Source organism: Trachypithecus francoisi, unplaced genomic scaffold, assembly GCF_009764315.1.
Source record: "Trachypithecus francoisi isolate TF-2019V2 unplaced genomic scaffold, Tfra_2.0 Lachesis_group6, whole genome shotgun sequence".
NCBI classification, from domain to species: domain Eukaryota; kingdom Metazoa; phylum Chordata; class Mammalia; order Primates; family Cercopithecidae; genus Trachypithecus; species Trachypithecus francoisi.
Window position 1 is genome coordinate 24,936,587 of NW_022681471.1, and position 22,006 is coordinate 24,958,592.

General features: G+C 39.0%; 1 protein-coding gene across 1 annotated transcript in view; it reads left to right on the plus strand.

Moving 5' to 3' along the window:
- The window catches only part of ADGRG4 (adhesion G protein-coupled receptor G4), a 107,417-nt gene that overhangs the window by 70,912 nt on the left and 14,499 nt on the right, over positions 1–22,006 (plus strand). The window contains 6 exon segments of the mRNA XM_033201613.1: positions 7,708–7,842; positions 12,190–12,309; positions 13,486–13,531; positions 15,384–15,487; positions 18,072–18,193; positions 20,368–20,636. Of these exon segments, the coding sequence (XP_033057504.1) occupies positions 7,708–7,842; positions 12,190–12,309; positions 13,486–13,531; positions 15,384–15,487; positions 18,072–18,193; positions 20,368–20,636 (796 nt within the window).

The following is a 22,006-nucleotide window of genomic DNA, read 5'->3' on the forward strand; positions in this document are numbered from 1 at the left end:
TGATAGAAATAGTCTAAAATGATTGTAGTGATAGTCGCACAACTCTGAATGTGATGAAAGCCAATGAACTGTATACATTAATGGATAAAGTATATGGTATGTGAGTAAAGTCTCAATAAAGCTATTAACAACAACAACAAAACCTAAAAATGGCATGTAAAATCTATTCTTAGCTCAGAGCAACACAAAAACAAGCCTTAGGAAGGATTTGGCTTACTGGTTCATTTGTCAACCTCTGATTTACAGTAATAAACCTTCTTTCATTTCTGTGTTGGTAATTTCTTTTTTTGTTCCTTTATTTTTGATAACATAGGGATTTTTCCATTTTGTTGATCCTTTTAAACAACTTTTGGCCTTGTTAATTTTCCCTGTTACTTGTTTTCTACTTTTTGATATCTGATTTTATATTTATTACTTCCTTTCTTATACTTACTTTGGTTTCATTTTTATCTTCTTTACATAGCTGCTCCTGCTGTTTCTCCTTCTTCCTCTCCTTCTTCTTCTCCTTCTTCTTCTTCCTCCTCCTCCTCCTCCTCCTCCTCCTCCTCCTCCTCCTCTCTTCTTCTTCCTCTTGTTCCTCTTCTTCCCCTTCTTTTTAATGAAATCTCTCTGTCACCCAGGATGGAGTACAGTGGTGTGACCATAGCTCACAGCAACTTTCAACTTCTGTACTCAAGCAATCCTCCCACCTCAGCCTCCCCAGTAACTGGGACTACAGGCACATACCACCACACCCGGCTAATTTTTAGATTTTTTATTTTTGTAAAGACAGGGTCTTTCTTTGTTGTCTGCTGTGGTCTCGATCTCCTAGCTTCAAGCAGTCCTCCTGCCTCAGCTTCCCAAAGTGCTGGGGTTACAGGTGTGAGCTACAACTCCTGGCCTGTCTAGCTTCTTAATGTGGATCTGTAGATCATTCATTTTAGACCTTTCTTCTTTTGTAACATAATCCTAAAAAGCTGTAAATATCTTTGTAAGCACTGCTTTAGCTGTAGTTCACAAATTTTTATATGTTGTATTTTTATTATGTCAGTTCAAAATATTTTCTATTTTTTTCTTTAGTCCGTGGATTATTTAGGAGTGTATTATTTCAATTACAAGTATTTGGAGCTCTCTAAGATATCTTATTATTATTTTTTGAGACAGGGTCTCACTCTGTCACCTAGGCTGGAGCACAGTGGCACAATCACGACTCACTGTATCCTCAGCCTCCTGGGCTCAGGTGATCCTCCCACCTCAGCCTCCTGAGTAGCTGGGACCACAGGTGCATGTCACCACACTGGTTACTTTTAAAAAAGTTATTTGTAGAGATGAGATCTCTCCATGTTGCCCAGGCTGGTCTCAAACTCAGCTTCTCAAAGTGTTAGGACGGCAAGCATGAGCCACCCCACCCAGCATAAGATATCTTATTGTTATTGATTTCTTATTTATTTCATTTTGGTCACAGAATATACTTAGTATAATTTCAATCCATTTATATTTGTTGAAACTTATTGTATTAGTCAGAGTTATCTAGAGGGACAGAACTAGTAGGATATATATATATGTGTGTGTGTGTGTGTGTGTGTGTGTGTGTGTGTATACACAAGCTTGAGGAGCAAGGAGAGTCAGTCCGAGTCTCAAAATTGAAGAATTTGGAGTCTGATGTTCAAAGGCAGGAAGCGTCTAGCACAGGAGAAAGATGTAGGCTGGGAGGCTAAGCCAGTCTCTCCTTTTCACATTTTTCTGCCTGCTTTATGTTTGCAGGAAGCTGATTAGATGGTGCCCACCCAATTAACGGTGGGTCTGCCTTTCCCAGCCCACTGACTCAAATGTTAACCTCCTTTGGCAACACCCCCACAGACACACCCAGGATCAATACTTTGTATCCTTCAATCCAATCAAATTGACACTCAGTATTAACCATCACAAATCCATCCCTTTCCAAGTTGAACCCATATACATCTCCTGAGATCATACATAATCTTCAAATAAAGATAATAATAAGGTCATAATTTGCTTAACATAATACAACTATCCTTTGTACAGCTGGAAATGCACAAATCCCAACACAAATACTATTACATAAAATTAACAATACTTAAATGCTGATATGAAGTCAGTAAATCCTATGTCACATGATAAAGGAAAAAAGAAATAAAATGAAGACATTTTCTTAGTACAAGTGTATACATGCACAAACATGTTTTTAACAAAAGAAGGAGGAAATACTCATGACAATTACAGTCTCTGTTTCTGTAGCCGGTCACGTGGTCGTAGCTGGTATTGATGACTACCTTCTTCTGCTACCCATTCTGTATTCCCTTTGCCTTCAGCAAGCACCTCTGCAGGTCGTTGTTTTTTCCTGGTGGAGTGACCCAAGCCTTCATTCTTGAAAGGTCTGGGCCATTTGTAGTCCTGCCTGGTTGGGCTGTTGTAGTTTCCCATTGACCTTAATCACAGGGCATGGTAACTCTAAGAGATGCCCTAATGGATCTCCTGTATTCCATGCGTACCTTACCTGTGTTGTGCAGTAGGAGACTGATTTCATCTTGATAGTCCGGGTCAATCACCCCAGCCAACACTGTAGCGCCCTTCTTAGCCTATTGACTTAAAGATAGGAGGAGCCCAAAGTGTCCAGGTGGCAATCTTAACTTCCAGTTTAAGGGGATCGATGTTGTGTCTCCTGGTGGCAGCGTTCCTCCCTCTGGAACTAAGACCTCTAGGCCAGCCGAATGTAATATTGTGGGAACAGGAAGCAAAAATTTTGCTAGTGGATCATTAGGGGTGATGGTGAGTAGTGTCACTTCCACTTCCAACTCTTGATTCCTGGAACTGTGAATCCTGGCTATGGGAAAAACAGTACCATATGTTGGACACTGATTCAGAGCACTTACTTTGTATCCCAGTGTGTGATTTATTTTGGTGAATGTTTCACATGGAATTCAAAAAAAATGTGCGTTCTACAGTTGTTGGATATAGGTCAAGGTGCCAGCAGTGTTGTTCCAATCATCTTTGTTTTATCCTAGTTGTTCTCTAGTTGAAAAGGGTGTTAAAATCTCTAACTTTGTGCAACTGTCTATTTCTCCATTTATTCCTTTCAAGTTTTGCTTTGTTTATTTTGGGGCTCTTTTATTAAGCACATATACATTTGTGTTGGTTTGTCTTCTAATACTAATCCTACCCCCAAACCTATTTATCATTATTAAATATCCCTCTTTATCTTTCATAATACTGTCTTGAAATTATTTTATCTGGTTTCAATATAAAAAACCAAGTCATCCAAGCCTTCTTATGGTTACTCTAAAAGGTACAAATGTATATTTTATATTCATTTGCTTTCTAGCCGTCTTTATATTTAAAGTGTACCTCTTATAGATAGCATATAGTTTGTGTTTCATTTTTTTATCCATCCTGATAATATCTGACTTTTAATTGGAGTGTGTAGTTTTTTTTAACATTTAATGTAACTATTTATGTGGTTAGATTTGAACTATCATTTTATTTTAATTTCTGTCTATCCCTCTGGCTTTTGTTCCTCTGTTCCTTCTTTCCTGTTGTCTCTTGTTTTATTTTAACATTTATTATAGTTGAATTTTAATTGTTTACTGACTCTTTAATTATATATATTTGCCCTTCCTTCCTTCCTTCCTTCCTTCCTTCCTTCCTTCCTTTCTTTCTTTCCTTTCTTTTTGGAGTCTCCCTCTGTTACCCAGGCTGGAGTACAGTGGCACAATCTGGGCTCAGTGCAACCTCCGCCTCCCGGGTTCAAACGATTCTTGTGCTCAGCCTCCAGAGTAGAGGGAACTACAGGCATGTGCCAGCACGCACGGCTTTTTTTTTTTTTTTTTTTTAAGTAGAGACAGTGTTTCACCATGTTGGTCAGGCTGGTTTCAAACTCCAGATGTGAAGTGATCCACCTGCCTCGGCCTCCCAAAGTGCTGGGATTACAGGCGTGATCCACCATGCCTGGCCTGCATTTTTTTCTTAATGGTTGCTCTAGAGATTATAATATACACTTGTATTTTTTTACAGTCTACTTAGAGTTAATATTGTACTGCTTCATGTAAAATGTAGAAACTTTAAACTAGACGTATCAATTTATACCCCGTTTTTTTATGCTATAACTGTCACACACATATTTTACACAAAAAGATTATAAACTTCACAAGACAATGTTATAGTCATTACTTTAAAAAGTCCTATGTTACTTAAAAAAATTGAGAGAAAAATGGTTTTTTACATTTACTTAGATATGTATTACTTTTGTTGCTCTTCATTCCTTCCTGAAGGTCAGAGTTCTATTTGGTATCATTTCCCTTCAGCTCAAAAAAAATCCACTCAGGATTTATTGTAATGCAGGTCTGATGATGACAAATTTTCTTAGTTTTTAATTTATCTGAAAATGTCTTTATTTTATCTTTATGCTTGAAGGATATTTTTGTTTGCTATAGGATTCAGAATTGTCAAGTCCTTCCCCCAGCCCCCAGCATTTTAAAGATGTCATTTCACTCTCTTCTGGCCTCTATGTTTTCTGAAGAGAAATCAGTAATCATTTGAGTTCTTGTTTCTCTGTATATAATGTGTAAATTTTCTCTGGCTTTTTAAAATATTTTCTTTGATATTCTGCAGTTTGACTATCATATGCCTGGGCATTTTTTTTCTTTGTTCTTATCCTGCTAAGGATTTGCTGAGCTTCTTGAATATGTAAATTTATACCTTTTACTGAATTTGGGGAAATTTTCACTGTTATTCCTTCAAATACTGTTTCCTCACCATTTTCTCTTTCCTCTCCTTTTGAGACTCCAATTACTTGTATGTAAGACCTTTTGATACTTCCCCACATATCCCTGAGACTGTTCATGTTTTTAATCGTTTCACTATCTTTTTTTTTTTTTTGAGACGGAGTCTCGCTGTGTCGCCCAGGCTGGAGTGCAGTGGCCGGATCTCGGCTCACTGCAAGCTCCGCCTCCCGGGTTCCCGCCATTCTCCTGCCTCAGCCTCCGGGCAGCTGGGACTACAGGCGCCCGCCACCGCGCCCGGCTAGTTTTTTGTATTTTTAGTAGAGACGGGGTTTCACCACTATCTGTTCTTCTAAAGGGATCATTTCTGCTTATCTACCCTTAAATTTGCAGACATCTGTTGTTTTTGTGTTACTATTGGACCCATCCTGTGCAATTTTAAAAATTGTACTGTTTTCGGAATTCATGATAAATGAATAGATTTTAGCTACTCTTGCCATAAAAACAACAAAAAAAGAGGTAACTATGTGAGATCATGGATATGTTAATTTGCTTTACTATAGTAACCTTTTTACTCTCTATATGTATCCCATAATATCATGTTATATATCTTAAATACACACAATAAAATTTACTTTTTTAAAAATTCCAATATTATGCTTAAAGTTTAGAATTTCTATTTTGTATGTTTCCATTTTTTTTTACTATTATTTCCTCTCTCCATTAATTGCAAACATATTTTCTTTTAATACCTTAGCATAGTTATCCTAGCTGCTTTAAAATCCTTATCTGCTAATTCTAATATCTGGATCATCTCAAGGTTTAACTCCATTGATTGTCTTTTAAAAATGAGTCACAATTTTTCTTCACATATTGAGTAATTTTTGATTATGTTCTGGGTAATATAAATGTTATATATGAACACTCTAGATTCTACTCTATTCTTTTGTAGATTATAGATTTTTGTCGTAACAGGCAATTAACTTGGTTGGTCTATACTGTAGACACCATCTCTTGACTGGCAGTTCAAATCTCAGTTAACTTCCTTCATTCTTAGTGGAAATCTGTCCTGTACATATGTGGTCCAGAGGTAAGGCAGATTTTGGGCAGAATTTATACTCAGAATTTTGGATCCCGCTTTCCATTCCAGATGTCCCCCCACAACCCCCATCACCTCCCAGTGGCTATGGTTGCCCTGACTTTTGTTTCTGGTTCTTCATTCCACAAAGACTGCAATTTAGAAAAAAAAAAAATCAAAGTTTTAGATGTCCTTCACAGCATTAGTTTCAGCCTGCCATCAGGCTGCAAGCTGTAAAAACGGGTACCCCACCTTGTGATGTTACCTTTTTCCAAGTGTTTACTCTTCTCCAGAAATTGTCTGCTTTTGGTAATTTTCCAGTGCCTTCAAGTCGTTGTTACTTTGTATTGTTGTTATATGCAGGAGGGTTGAGTTTATTAGGAGCTACTTAGCCATACTGAAACAGATGTTGAATTCCCAGTGTATTTTGTTTACAATGGGGTTTTCTATCATGAATCTTGGTGGAGAGACAAAACAAACAACACCAGTTGTATTCTTGGTATCAAATTGCTTACATGTAGAAGCTAAAGCATGTCCTCTCCATGGTACTTGACTGCCCTAGCAGAGTTCATTTCTGCTTAGCAAAGAGCCATATGGCTTTTGAGTCTACAAGTCATTTTTAGAAATATGATTCACTTTTAACCCCCATTATACACCCAGCTAGATAATAGCAACTTGAGAGGCAACATAGATAAATTTTAAAAGTCGACCAAAATTGTATATATCTTTGTTCAACCACATCCCAGTTGTGTGACCCTAAGCAAGTCACTTAACCTTTCTAAGCCATTCCTGTTGCCATAATACAATGTACCTCTCAGAGTTGATAGATTAAATGGGAGAATGCAGGTAAGTGTGTCCACATATCCTGTTTTGTCTGGGAGAGTCCTGATTTAAGGCTGTGGACTTAGTGTAATTATTAACAAAGCCCTTTTGACTCTCAAAAATGTTCCAGTACTTGTCAAATACTATTACCAATCAACTCAGCAAATACTTCTAATAGTGAGTGTCTTATTCCATTTTGTGCTGCTATAACAGAATACCACAGAATGGGTAATTTCTGATGAACAGAAATTTATTGGTTCACAGTTCTGACAGCTGGGAAGTCGAAGATCAAGGGGCCACCTGCGGTGAGAGCCTTCTTGCTGTGTCATCCAATGGCAGATGTGCAAAGAGAGGGAGAGAGAGAACAAAAGATTTAACTCACAGCCTCAAGCCCTTTTATAATTGGCATTGATCCATTCAACAGGGTGGAGCCTTCATGACCTGAACATATCCCATTGTGCCCTAGCCCCCATTATTATCAGATTGGGGATTAAGTTTCCAGTACATGCTTTTGGGGGGACATATTCAAACCGTAGCTGTGACATGCAGCAGAATTGCTAAGCGCTAATGCCTCACTTCACTGCTTCACTTTTTAACCAAAACATTGCTCCATAAACTATGAAGAAAGTGCCTAATACCATTGCATTGTGTTTTTTGTTGTTGTTTTGTTTTTTCCTTTTATCATATGGAGGACGGTATCCTGATTTCCAAGACTGGTCTTTATTTCTGATAATCAGGGCAAATGACCTAATTTGTCATTTCCCTCTCATCTCTATTATTACCCAGGTGAAAGGAGATCAAAGGGAGAGAACCTCAGAGGGAGAGAACCTCAGGAATAGGCTTAGAAAGGAAAAGATGATGTGTGTTTGTGTCTATGTCTATGTGTACCAGAATCATGTCTTGGCCTGTGATTGTGTGTGTGTGTCTGTGTGTGTGTGTGTGTGAAAAGTATATCATAGCTTATGGAGCTAGTTCCCACCTTTCAGCCCTTTGAGTGATATTCTGAGGCTGAACTGAGGTGAGAGGTGGGCAAGACTTCACTGTGATGAATGAAGACTCCAATTTTCATTTTTTGGCTTTTCTTGGCAGATTTTCCTAGGCAATGTCCCTGTGGGAGGGATTTTGGCTTCCATATATTTGCCTAAATCACTGACGGAGAGAATTCCTCTTAGCAACTTACAAACGATCTTGTTTAATTTCTTTGGCCAAACTTCACTCTTTAAGGTAAATTCTTGCCTGTGGTAACTGTGATGAACTGGCATACGGTGACTCATTGTAATTATGAACTCTTGCTATTTTCATGATGTTCTGTTTATTTTAGAATATGCTGATTGATTCCACAAGTGTTCCAGCACAACCCTTGCCCCTTAACATGAATCAACATCTACTTTAATGATGTTCTACAGTTTTTAATTTTCACAACATCTCAGCTTTGGAAGGGACCTTAAGGATTATCTGGTGGCTAAACAGAGGTCTCAAGATGTTTCAAAGCCAGAAAAGAACAGCGAGTTCTCCTGATGAAATAATGTTTCGGCTTGTCAGTGCTTTCCTCCCAAATCTCCCCTGGCTCCTCAAAGCCAACATGTCCACTATTTTGGGCCAATTCCTTTGAAGCTGGGTGGTATCCAGAAGGACATTTGCCTGCAGGCATTTGTTGCTGCTTCCCACAGCCCCCACAGAACTTTCTCTGAAGGCTGCAGTCCTCACCCACTAGAAAACAGAGGCAGCCTGATGTGATGCTGAAGAGTGTGGACTCAGGGGCAGCCTGGTTGAATTTAAAGCTGGCAACGCCATATTCTACCTGTGTGTCCTCAAGCAAGTTACTCAACCTTCATGTGCCTTAGTTTCCTTCTCTGTAGCATAGGGTGATATGAATACCTTATAGAGCTATTGAAGGATTAAAGGAGTTAGTGTATTTAAAGTGCTTTACAATACTGCTTGGCACATAAGTACCATGTTAACTGTTTGCTCTACTATTATTATTATTATCCTGTCGTAGGTCTCTGCCTAACAAAAGGCTCATTCATTTAGACCACTCTGTCTCATCTAGCTATTGGAAGACAGTAATCAGAGTTTGCATGAATTTGAAGATAATGAACACTATTAATAATATTTACATTTATTATTTCATCTACTTCTCATGAGAAGTCGAGACTCAAAAAGTTTAAGTAATTTTTCCCAAGGCCACATACTTAAAAAGTGGCGCAGCTAGGAATCAAACCCAGGCTATCCGACTTGAAAGTTCATGTATTTAAGAGGTCAATACATTAATTTTCCTAGATGTGTTTGCATTTCTAAAGAGGTTATCCAAAGTAATGAATGTCTAATGGTCAAATATTCACATTTCTTTTCTGGGAGGTTGCACTGGGTCAACTTAAAATATAGCACATACCCATACCACACACCACCTCAAATATACCATGTCACCTCCAGCTATGTCTGTAAGGCTTTCTGTTCCCCTGGAGTTCTCTAGCCACTCCTTTCTCTATCTAAATTCTATTTGTTCCTGTGGGCTTAGCTCAAATCCCACCCAGGATGGCTGCTTGGAGTAAGTGAGCCTCTGCTCTCCTTCCTGCCTCCTGGGCAAAATATTTAGTGGGCAAAACATTTTAATAAAAATTTTAAAATGTGATCTATAACACTGACTCTTTTGGAAGGCTTACAATTTCTCTGTGTCACCTGAGATGTCATTACTTTGGTCTTAATTTCTCTCCTTTCTTCAGAGGGCTGTGCTTGCCTCATAGAATAACAGATAAACTTGTTTTGCATAGATTTCACACTTAATAAGTCATTTTTATTCACTAACACTTTCTACTGAAAAAGATTAAAGATCTTTGCCAAAATTAGCCTGCAAACGTCATAGTACCAGATGAAGAAGGATTAGAACTAGCCTGCCGTCAAATTCAGTGCTGAAAGGGCCCTCCTAACTCATATCATCCCATCTATTCAGTTTACCATTGGTAAAAGTAAAATGGATATTGAGGACATTGAGACTCAGAGAGGGGAAGGAATCTGCTAAAGGTGACACAATTTATTCATTTATTCACTCAATCATTTATTCATTCAGCAAATATTTATTTAATTCCTACTGTGTGTCTTACACGGTGCTGAATGCTGAGGATGCAATGCTGAGCAAGAGGCATAGTGCCTGCCCTCACGGAACTTCTAGTCTGCTGGAGGAGAAAAGAGACCTAAACGTTCTAACATTGAAGGGGTGACCCAAGGCTGGGATCTGTGCCACTGGTTATTGGGGAATGAGTACTTACAAAACATGCTGCTCTTTAATTCTGTTTTTCTTGAATCCCCGAGTATCACAGCCTTGCTTTCACACTACTTCCTCTAACATTTTTTTGATCAAAATCTTAAGTCATTATGACATATAACTTTAGACATTTGTTTGTTTGTGTCTTTTAAAGACAGGATCTCGCTCTGCCACCCAGGCTGGAGTGTAGTGGTGCAATCACAGCTCACTGCAACCTCGAACTCCTGGGTTCAAGTGATCCTCTTGGCTCAGCCTCCCAAGAAGCTGGGAATATAGGTGCTTACCACTGTGCCTGGCTAATTTTCGTGTTTTTTTTTTTTTTGTAGAGACAGGGTCTCACTTTGTTGCCCTAGCTAGTCTCAAACGCCTGGCCTCAAGCCATCCTCCTGTCTCTGCCTCCCAAAGCGTTAGGATTACAAGTGTGAGCCACTATGCCTGGTCCACAGAAATTGTTGATAAGGCACCACTCTTGGATAATATGTGTCTCCTCCACGCCTCCACTAGCTGTGATTCTCAAGGAGAGGGACAGGCACTAGGCGGTTACAATATGGCATGGAGACTCTGGGTGCATAGAAGAAGAGATCTACCACTCATCTGGGAGATCAGGAAAGTGCAGTGAGAGAAAGGTCTCAGCGGAGTCCTGAAGTTGAATAGGAGCTCAAAGATGAAACAGGGCAAAGAGAAGGAGGGAAAAGAGTTTCAGCTAGAGGGAATAGTTTGTCTAAAAGTTCAGAGGTATACCAGATAAAACTTGAGCCTACAGTGCAAGAGGTGGAAGGGTGGGAAGGCTCCATTCCTTTCCTGGTGTGGCTACCATTTTGTAGTAAGGGAAATGAGACCAGAGAAAAGGCTAATTAAGTCTTGGATCATAGCGTGTGTCTCCTCATTTGGCCTTTCACTACAGAAAACTGTGTCTCTTAGACTAACTTGGGAGGACCATTAAATAACATCTAGTCTGCCATCTTTCCTAGTGTCACCAACAGACCAAGAAGGGGTAATAAGGCTTAGGAGGAACAAGGGAGCTAGGGTTAGCACTTGGCCTTTTGAATGTCAGCAGGGCCCTTCCCATTATATCTTGCTGCTGGCCATCTCTAAATCAGGTTGCCTCAGACTGGCTTTGAATGAACAGAACAGGTCAGAAACAGGAAGTAAGTAGAGTCCTAGTGGAGCCCCAGGCTGAATTCGCAACTACCCAGGCTGCAGGGCTCAAGTGTGTAGGGTAGGTAGTAGGGACTGCACACTGTTTCTTCAGAAATATGAAGCCTTGGCATCTTCTGAAAGTGGCCCAGCAGTGTCTCCAAGGAATGTCATCTGGGTTCATGTCCTCTAGGCTTTTATGGGGAAGTCCTCAGAGATTTTTCTCCTCTCCCTCTTGTCTGGTATCACCAGCCCTATCTCTGGTCTCTTCACATGTGCCTGTGCCCCAGAAAAGGCAGCCTCTCAGCTGACTTGCATCCTGGAGCCTTGGCCTGGGGTACTTTGGCACTGTTAGTTAGCAAGCCCCGCTTCTCAGCAGATACATTCTAGTTTGTTGCCTTTAAACCAACATTTATTAAGCATCCCTGCCATGTCATTCACTTGCCTTGTGACCTTTATCCATATAGGCACTGAGCCACCCAAGCCTCAGTGTATCTGAAAAATGCTTATATGGTTTCAGTGAGGACTGCAAATGGCATGTGCATGAAAAGCACATAATAAGTGGCTCACTGTGGGCACAAGACACCTGCTGTGTGCTAGGATATGTGAGGAACACCAGGCTATACAATGCCTGGGCTCTGCCCTCAGAGCTCACAGTCCCCTAAGAAGGCGATGACTGTCCTCTGAGATTTGTTTCAAACTGGGTGTTGATCAACCTGCTTCCATCTCTGTCAGAATAGAACAAGAAGTGGTTTATAACTTACACATGATAGATTTAGGTTTCTTATAGAGAAGCTCCCTAAAAGTAAGCAAGGATGATTGAGAGTTAGAACTGGGATAAGTTGTGAAATGTCAAGGTCCAGAAAGTTATCAAAATAGAGAATAGTTTCATTTTGTTGCTAGTGCAGTACTGAGTAGCAGATGCAAAACCAATGCATGCTAGATAGACATTTGGATGGATAGATGGATTAATGAATTCTTCTAGCTTGGTATAATGGAGACCTTATGTGAAGACAGGAGATGAGCTGAATAACCTTTGACCTTAGCTTGCAATTTTGTTTTCCACATTTCTGTACCTAATGTTGTGTGTAGCACTTCAAAATTCCAGATTGATTGTTAATATGTAAGTAATTAGAAATTTAGGTCCTGAACTCCTTTTGTTTCATCTGCAGACCAAAAACGTCACTAAAGCATTAACCACGTATGTTGTGAGTGCCAGCATTTCAGATATGTTCATTCAAAACTTAGCTGACCCAGTGGTTATCACTCTGCAGCATATTGGAGGAAACCAGGTAATATATCCATTTTCAGTTCTGAATCAAATGGCCTCAGGAACTCTTCACGATTTTTCTGTTAAAAGTAATTTGTTAATTAACAGATGTGATTCTAACACTTAATGAAGAATGTCCTATTCCAGGTAGCAAAGGTGTGTTATAATTGGAATCTTCTAGAAATAATACCTTATCCTAAAATGATAGGGAATGATCGGCATTCTAGCACTGTGACAGATTGGTGGGGCAGTGACTGGATCTTTTGGATGTCCCATCACACTAAATGACATGTGATTCCATTTATTTTTGAGTGAGGCAAGCAACTTCACTCAAAATAATTGAATATTTGTATTACTTGAATTTCATAAAGAACATTAAAATGTGTATGAATTATCACCAAAGAACTAAAAGCATAGTCATATGGCATAAAATAAGGTATATATTACTAAATAATCAAATTTAGCCTAAGTACAAGTATGAATGACTATTCCATGATTTGACATTAATGTATGGCCAGTGTGAAGTCTCAATAGATTTCTCAGTTTCCAGTCTAAAAGACCATATGGTTCAGCATACTTTTCACTGGTCTTGCTTCTGGAAGGGAAGAAGAGAAGGAAGACAGGGAGAGGAAATTTAAAGAAGCAAATGCCAAATGAAACATGTTAGATAGGTAAGATCTCTCAATTTGTTCTGGGCTACAGCACTTCAATTATCCCCAGTAACTAATTGCTCCTTGCCTGCAGTTTCCTGGAGACTATAGGAGCTGGTGAGGTCTTAGGAATGTTCTGTAGGCCTAATGAGGGAGCAGATCAAATTTGTGTTCATAAGGCTTGATCTCAGCAGTGAGGCCCGAATTCCAAAGCTCTGGAAGGAACACATCAGCCCAGCATTGACTATCCATAGCCTTGTACCAGAAGGGCATGGCAATTTTTAATACTACCAAATATTTTAAAGGACATATGAGATCACCATCCAGTGACATGCTGTTTTCTCACTTGTAAATCCAGAGTTAGATGGAGTTAGTCTAACAGCCAATTCACAAATGGCCCAAATGTGTATGTGTATATATGTGTGCATATGAGTGTGTTCATGTCTACCATGGGAAAACATACTGAGAAGAAAACACTTGTGTGTATATGTTACTATATGATAAATATCACAAAGCAAGGTGTTTACCTCTGATTTCCTTTTTTCCAGAATTATGGTCAAGTTCACTGTGCCTTTTGGGATTTTGAGAATAATAGTAAGTATTTTTGTTAGCAACTTTGACTTTGCCCCAGACCATCTTACCACTTGGCAGTTAAATGGGAGGAAGTTGTGCTCAAACTGCTGTCTTATCAGACCCTACAGAGCATTCTGAATGACCAAGATACAGGATATGATTTTTATATCAAATTAGGGCATGGGAATTAAGACAACTTTCCTTTTTGATAGGTAAGATCTCTCAATTTGTGCTGGGACTACAGCGCTCCAGTCATGCCCAATAATTAATTGCTCCTTACCTGCAGTTTCCTGAAGATTATAGGAGCTTATTATAAGTATCTTAGGCCCCAAAGATAATTATCTGGGAAATCAGAAAAATCACACAACTCGAGAGTAAGCAAATTGGAAGAAAGAAATTTGGAAGGCCCAGCGCAGAGTAACCTTGAGCTGTTTGAAGAAAGTTGAGGAAGGAATACCTCGTTCTTTATGTGGGCTTTCCCACAGAGTTTTGCGAGATCTACAATCTCCTTCCCTTTTTTTTTCTCCTCACCTCTTGTAGACTGACTGCGTGACCTTGGGTAAGCAATTTACCCCCTCTGAGCCCCAGTCTTTTTATCTTTTCATTGAGGAGATGAAACTTTTTGGTTGGTCTCTAAGGATCCTACTTGCTTGAATAAGCATGAGTCTTTGGAGACAGATAGTAAAAGAGACTGGGAATAGTCATTGCTGACTGATTTGCTCTTAGGCCTGCCGTCTTCACTGGAAATATCCAGGATTATCACCGAATCTCAGAGAATTTCCAAACAGAATCAATTTCCCTAAGAACGCCAGGAGTAGCTAAGTGAGGAGTCCTTCTGCCTGTGGAAACTCTGCCTGGGACCTTTCCCTTTTTCACTATCTTTGGAATTCTGGGACAAAATGGAAATTCTCTTCCCATTTGGCTCCCTAGGGTATAAGAATACTACTTCTTTCTGACAGACAAAAATAACACTGCCTGCCCTTTCCTGATCCCCTCCAAGTCTCTTAGGATAAAACCCCTATAAAGTGATGAGCTTTGTCCCATACAACCTCAATAAGTTGATCTCTGTGTTCATTAATGCAAATTACTGGGCTAATATCAGGTCACCCTTTGCCCCTGCACCTCTGTCCCATGCATCTAGAACCTCTGGAACCTTTGGCATTATCCCAGATGGACAAATGTTGACCACACTTAGCCGCCTGCCCTGGGATAACCCCTTTGGTCTAGTGCCACTCGTGAAGTTCTACTCTCAATCTGGTCTAGTACCTGAGATCTACAGGTTATGGAAGTATAAGTGTTAGTTCTAAACCCTGAGTGTGCTCAGAAGAAACTAGCCAGGTGTCCAGTAGAGCAGAGGCTCTAATTGGCCCTGCAGAGTTCTAGACCATGATCTGACTTTGGTTCAAAGCACTTGAGACCCTTTGAATTGCGGGTTCAGCTGGGTTTTCAGATGTCTATTCCAGTCCCTCTGAGTAAGCTCAAGTGCCAGCCTATATTCCATATGTCCATGTCCTTAAAAAGATTCCAGATCTGCCTGCTTCCTATTTATTGGCTACTTTTAAAAAAAGTCTTTATCACTGTAGTGTGGTGGCAGGACTTTTGTTCACAGTTAGAGTCTGTCCTAATTTATAGAGGTATGGTACAAGAACTGAAAAAGTGAGAGCTGAAGAAGTTATGCCATTTACGAAGTCCCCAAAAAGTCAGTTTGGTCTATTAGACTTAATTTAATTTCAGTGCTCAATTATACCCCTAATCTTGCTGTCTTAGCAAATAATACTAATTATAACATACATTTAAATAGTGCATATAATGAAAAGTTAAACATTTCTGAGAAAAACAAAATTGCTTTGAAATTTCCTTCTGTCTCCTACAGATGGGCTGGGTGGATGGAATTCGTCAGGCTGTAAAGTAAAGGAAACAAACGTAAATTACACAATCTGTCAGTGTGACCATCTCACCCATTTTGGAGTCTTAATGGTGAGTTGTCTTGTAGTCACTCCTTGATGGAAGTTTGAGAATTTTTATTAGACCAGTAATATATGTGTGAACTGTTATTAAAAATGGTATGCGTTTGGGAAAAAAAAGCCCCCCTCCAATTTGTTCATCCAAAGTAGAGCAGATTGAGACAAATATTTATTTTTTCTCCTTATAAAATTAATGCTTGCTTCTCAAATTTCAAACAGTACAGAAAAGGTCCCTGTAGCCTCCCTCCCAAGTGATCACCACCTTTAACAGTCTAACGTGTATATTAATTTAGGTTCTTTTCCTGTGTATACATTAATGTATGTTTTTGTTTTGTTTTATAAACATGGCATCAAATTATTCATACTGTTTTTACCAATTGCTTTTTTCACTTAACAACATATATTGCACAACTTTCAGGCAAATGTGTATCTATCTATTATACTTCAATTTTTAAAATACCTTTATAGTATACCATTGTTTGGGTTTAACACAATAAATTTAACTAATTCCTGACTGGTGGACATTATAGCTGTTGCTGTTTTTCTCATTACAAACATTTCTGTAATACACATTCTTACTCATGTGTCCTTGAACACTGGTGTAAGTATTTTTGCAGGATAAGTTGACAGAAGTAGAATTGCTGGATTAAAGGGTCTGGTCATTAAAATATTTAAATTTAAGAAGAATCATAGGTATTTGTTGAGTTTTTCTTCCAAATGACTATCAAATGTATTCCTTTTTCTCTACCCACATCAGAATACTTCCCTGGATTTCTTAGGTGACTTTATTATATCCTGTTGTCTGAATGTGTCATATGTTACTTGTTCCCACAAAGAATGGTTAGCTTTTTGAGGGCTGTGGGTCTTTTTTATATTTATTTTTAAACCATATCTATTCAACAAGTAAGTGGTACTCAATTGATACTTGTTGAATTGTAATAATTTTGTTCAGCTCCCTCCAAATTGGCTAGAACACTACAGTGGGAGTCAAAAGACTGGGGTTGGCTGGGCATCATGGCTCACACCTGTAATCCCAGCACTTTGGGGGCCGAGGTGGATGGATTGCTTGGGCCCAGGATTTCAAGGCCAGCCTGGGCAACATGGCAAAATCCTGTCTCTACAAAAAATAAAAATAAAAAAATTGGCCGGGCATGATGGCATGTGTCTGTAGTCCAAGGTACTCGAGAGGCTGAGGTGGGAAGAATCACCTAAGTCCAGGGAGGTTGAGGCTGCAGTGGGCCATGATCAGGCCACTGCACTCCAGTCTGGGCAACAGAGTGAGATCCTGTCTCAAAAAAAAAAGAGAGAGAGAGAGACCAGGGTTCTTGTTCCAGCTCTGTCTGTAACTAGCTATGTGATCTTGGTCAAGTTGTTTCCCTCTTTTGGATCTTAGATTTTTCTTCTGAAATGTGAATGACTGGAGTACACCAGGGTTTCTCAGTCTTGGCACTATTGATATTCTGGCCAAATAGTTCTTTTTCTTTTTCTTTTCTTTCTTTCCTTTTTTTTTTTTTTTTTTTTGACAGAATCTTGCTCTGTCACCAGGCTGGAGTGCAGTGGCACAATCTCGGGTCACTGCAACCTCTGCCTCCTGGGTTCAAGTGATTCTCCTGCCTCAGCCTCCCCAGTAGCTGGGATTACAGGTGCCTGCCACCACACCCAGCTAATTTTTGTATTTTTTTTAGTAGAGACGGGGTTTCACCATTTTGGCCAAGATGGTCTCAATCTCCTGACCTCACGATCCGTCCACCCCAGCCTTCCAAAGTGCTGAGATTACAGGCGTGAACCACCCCACCGGGCCCCAAATAATTCTTTGTCGTGGGGGGTTGTTCTGTGCTTTGTGAGATGTTTAGCAGCATCTCTGGTCTTTCCCCACTAGATGCCAGTAGCACCCTCCCCAGTTGTGACAACCAAAAATGCCTCCAGATACCACAAAATGTCCCTGGGAGAGGGGTAAAATCACTCCTGGTTGAGAACTACCAAAGTAAACACTGCTTCTTAACCTTTTATGAGTCATGAATCTCTAATCATCTGATGAAAGCTTTAGACCTTCTTCTTAGACCAGTGCGCACATATATTCAAATAATTTTGCATGTCATTTCAGATCTTTAATGGTACTTAATTAATAAATTACTGAATTTTGTGATCTCTAAGGTCCATTTTATTGTTAATTTTGTGAAAGCTATTTAAGGTCTAAGGAAAAGGACTTTTTTTTTTTTTTTTTTTTTTTTTGCTGTTCTGTGTAGCGTTTTGAGATGCTCAGTTCAGATAATTATTCACTTTGCATCCCAAATTCACATCTATTAGTTTGGTTATATTTTAAATGTAGAACATGTTAATGATGATGAAGCCAAGGACTAAATGCTCTTCCAGTGCTATTGATGGCTCCCCATGCTCTGTACACAGTCAATTGGACTAGGCATACTCAACAAACAATATTAGGTCTTATCATATATCCATTCACATAATCTGGTTTTAGAAGAGCTATGGCAGAAATGTTATACATCCTGGGAATTTCCTGTTAGTGAACACTAGAAGCATTTTGCCATAAACTTGCTCTGGTGAATGTGTAAAACACAGCACATTGTGTTCCTTAGGATTTATCCAGATCTACAGTGGATACAGTGAATGAACAGATATTAGCGCTTATAACATACACCGGATGTGGAATCTCCTCCATTTTCCTGGGAGTTTCAGTGGTGACATACATAGCTTTTCAGTAAGTTGAGACAGCCTTGCTCTGAGTACGTTTAATTTGGTTTGATGGATGCTATTACCATTGTAACTTTGTTAATTTCATGAACACATCACAATAGGAAGAAGTCGGATCCATTAGATTATGAAGTGGACAGGTTAAAAACAAAACATCAAGGCTCCTCTAAAAATATTTTAATTGGGCCGGGCTCGGTGGCTCAAGCCTGTAATCCCAGCACTTTGGGAGGCCGAGATGGGTGGATCACGAGGTCAGGAGATGGAGACCATCCTGGCTAATACGGTGAAACCCCATCTCTACTAAAAAATACAAAAAACTAGCCGGGCAAGGTGGCGGGCGCCTGTAGTCCCAGCTACTTGGGAGGCTGAGGCAGGAGAATGGCGTAAACCTGGGAGGCGGAGCTTGCACTGAGCTGAGATCCGGTCACTGCACTCCAGCCTGGGGACAGAGCGAGACTCCGTCTCAAAAAAAAAAAATATATATATATATATATATATATAATATATATTTTTTTAATTGGATTTTTGTAAAACAAGAGAGTTGGGATAGGAAAATATTTCTCTATAGGATATAAAAACACCAACCCTAAAAGAAAATTTGATAAAGTAGACTTTATTAAGAACTTCTTTAATCAAAAGACACAATTCAGATAGTGAAAGACAAACCTTACATAGAAGATAATCACAATGCATATATCAGATAAAAGACTTGTATGCAGAATGTATAAATAACTCTCACAAATCAAAAAGCAAAAGACAACAAAATTTATAAATGGACAAAAGACTTGAACCGGCACCTCACAAATAGAGAATATCCATGCCTAAGCCTAACCTTTACCAGATGGCGCCAATAAGCATATGACAAAGTTCTTTACATCATTACTCATCAGAGAAATCCTAATCACAACCACAGTTATGTACTTCTCTGCACCCACCAGAATGGCTACAATTAAAATAAGGACAATAGCAAGTGTCAACAAGCATGTAGAACAACTGGAACTCGTACATTTGCTAGTGGGGATGTAAAATGGATCAGACACTTTGGAAAATTCTTTGGCAATACCTGTTAAATATAAATATACATCTCGCTGTTGACCCAGAAATTTCGCTCTTAGATATATACTCAAGACAAATGAGTACATATGTCCACTGAAAGATATGTACAAGAATATTTATAGCAGCTTCAGTCACAGTAGCTTCAAATTAGAAACAACCCCAATTTACATTAACAGTTGATTGGATGAATAAATTGTGATATATTTGTAAAATGGAATGCTACACAGCAGTAAGAAATGAATTACTTCTATATAATACAACATAATATTCAGAGACATAGAATTGAGCAAAGGAAGCCAGAAAAATAAGACAACATACTGTGTGGTTCCATTTACAAAAAGTTCCAAACGCAGGTGAAATCTATGGGGATAGAAGTGAGAGTATTGGTTACCTCTGGTGGGTGATATTGAATGGGAGAAGCATGAAAGAGCTTTCTGGGATGTTGAAAATATTCTACCTCTTGATCTGTGTCGAAGTTCCACAGGTGTATACCTATGTAAAGATCCATCAAGTTATACAGTAACACTTGTGCACTTTACTATAACCTCAGGAAAAAAATTCACACTAAATGAAAACAGCAAAATTTAAATCAATAAATATTTAATAACAGTGTAAAATAATCAAAGGGGGTAATACATATTTTTTATTCTGAAAAATATTGGGTGAGTTTCTGCAAAGTAAAGTTGTAATCACTTAATAAAACTTAAGGCCATATTTCCATGAGGCCATATGTCGGGATCTTTAGAACTATCCAAGTAGCTCTGCTTGGAATGGTTTCCATAGTCATCCTGCTATTTGGTAATATGTAGCTTCAGCCTGCTGAAGCAGTGGTGATAGAATCATAATACCTAGGAAACTCCTTCCTTCTTTCTAAAAGATAAAAAGAAAAATAATAGCCTCTCTCAACTGTGTAGTTGAGAGAGGCTATTATTATTTCTGTTAGTTAAGGTCACTATGTTTATTATACTTTGACTCTACCTGGAAAGAGAATGGGGGACTTCAAAGTATAAGCAAAGATGAGTAATTCTTTTATTCTTTCGCTTATTATGTAGATAAGATGTGGCAATGTTTAATTAAAAAAAAAAACAGACTTTACCTAACTTAACCTTGTACTTTCTCTTTTAGCAAACTTCGAAAAGATTATCCTGCCAAAATTCTGATTAACCTGTGCACAGCACTACTGATGCTAAACCTGGTATTTCTGGTCAATTCTTGGTTGTCATCATTTCAGAAGGCAGGAGTTTGTATCACAGCTGCAGTGGCACTTCATTACTTCCTGCTTGTTTCTTTTACTTGGATGGGCCTGCAGGCAGTCCATATGTATTTGGCTCTAGTCAAAGTCTTCAACATATACATTCCAAATTATATACTTAAATTTTGTCTAGTTGGTTGGGGTAAGTATATCTGCCATTGTTTTTGATATTTATGTCTTAAGCTTGTCTTTCTAATTCTAGCTCTGTTAGATTCTGTTAATATCACAGGTAAAAAATTAAGGATCACCTTGCTGGTGTTTGGGCATGCATCTTTTTTTTTTGCCTGTATTTCTCTATTAATTCAATTTTTAACCTTTATGGCAAGGAGTTGGTGCACAAATATTTACTGAGCACTTACTTATTGTATGTTGTGCTAAGTGCTGGCTCTACAGTAGTGAATAGATTTTATCTCTTCCTTTGCAGAAGTTACAGTCACAACAAATACTGAAAAAACAGCTAACACTTAGGTAGTACTTACATGTGCCAGATGCTATTCTAAGTGCTTTACATATGCATTTAATTCTCATGATATCTCTATGGGATAGATTCCATCATTATTCCTATTTAATAGATGAGGAGACTGAGGCACAGAAAAATTAGGTAATTTGCCAAAACTCACACAGCTAGTAAGCAAGAGAGCTGGGATTTGAGCCAGGGAGTTTGTCTCCATAGTTTGGACTTCTGACCTCTATGGTCTTGCCATATTATTTAAGGAACAAGGAAAAGACTTGAAATGGGTGAAAGAGTGCTGGGTCAGCCAGAACCTGATTCTCATCACACCTCATGACTGTGATGATCACTGCTGGCCTTGGAAGAAGCCAGGAATGGTCCTCAGCATAGATCTTTCTGAACACAAATGTCATTTCATTGGCTTGTTTCCTGCATTTCTAACTGTCATGGTCAGATCGGCTCCTTTCCTCTCTCTCTTGTGTATTCAAGGCAGATTTTGGGGTTCAGAAAATGTGTTAGATGCTTAGATGTGTAGGAGATATACATTAAGTAGCCTACCTAGGGTACATAGGAACACAGATTTTATCTTCCACTGCCTTTGTGAAGACAATACCCTCCTAATTAGCTACTCATCCCTTTAATGAGTTCATTAACATAGTACATGCTTTCACTGGATACACAGTCAGTGCTATTATCTATGCTAATGTGAGGAGCAGAGACAGGCAAATACTGAACAGATCATAACCTAAAAGCTTGTTTTAGTACACTTTGGAATCCATCAGAAACACAGAGCCAAAAGCAGTCGATACACTCCCCTTAATGCCTTGTGTCCCTCATCTTGATTCAGTCAGAGGATTGAAAAATGTGGAAGAGCCTTCATGAATAATCCAAAAAGCAGATAATATGGCCAACTGTGAAAAAGCTGTAAATGTCACTCCATCCTGGCTTTCCTTCTGCCTGATCATCACTCATTCCCAGCTTCTTTTTTAAGCCCTTCCTCCAGGACTCACTTCTTATCTCTTTGATCTTCTAATTTCATATACATTTCTTGGGTTACAAGG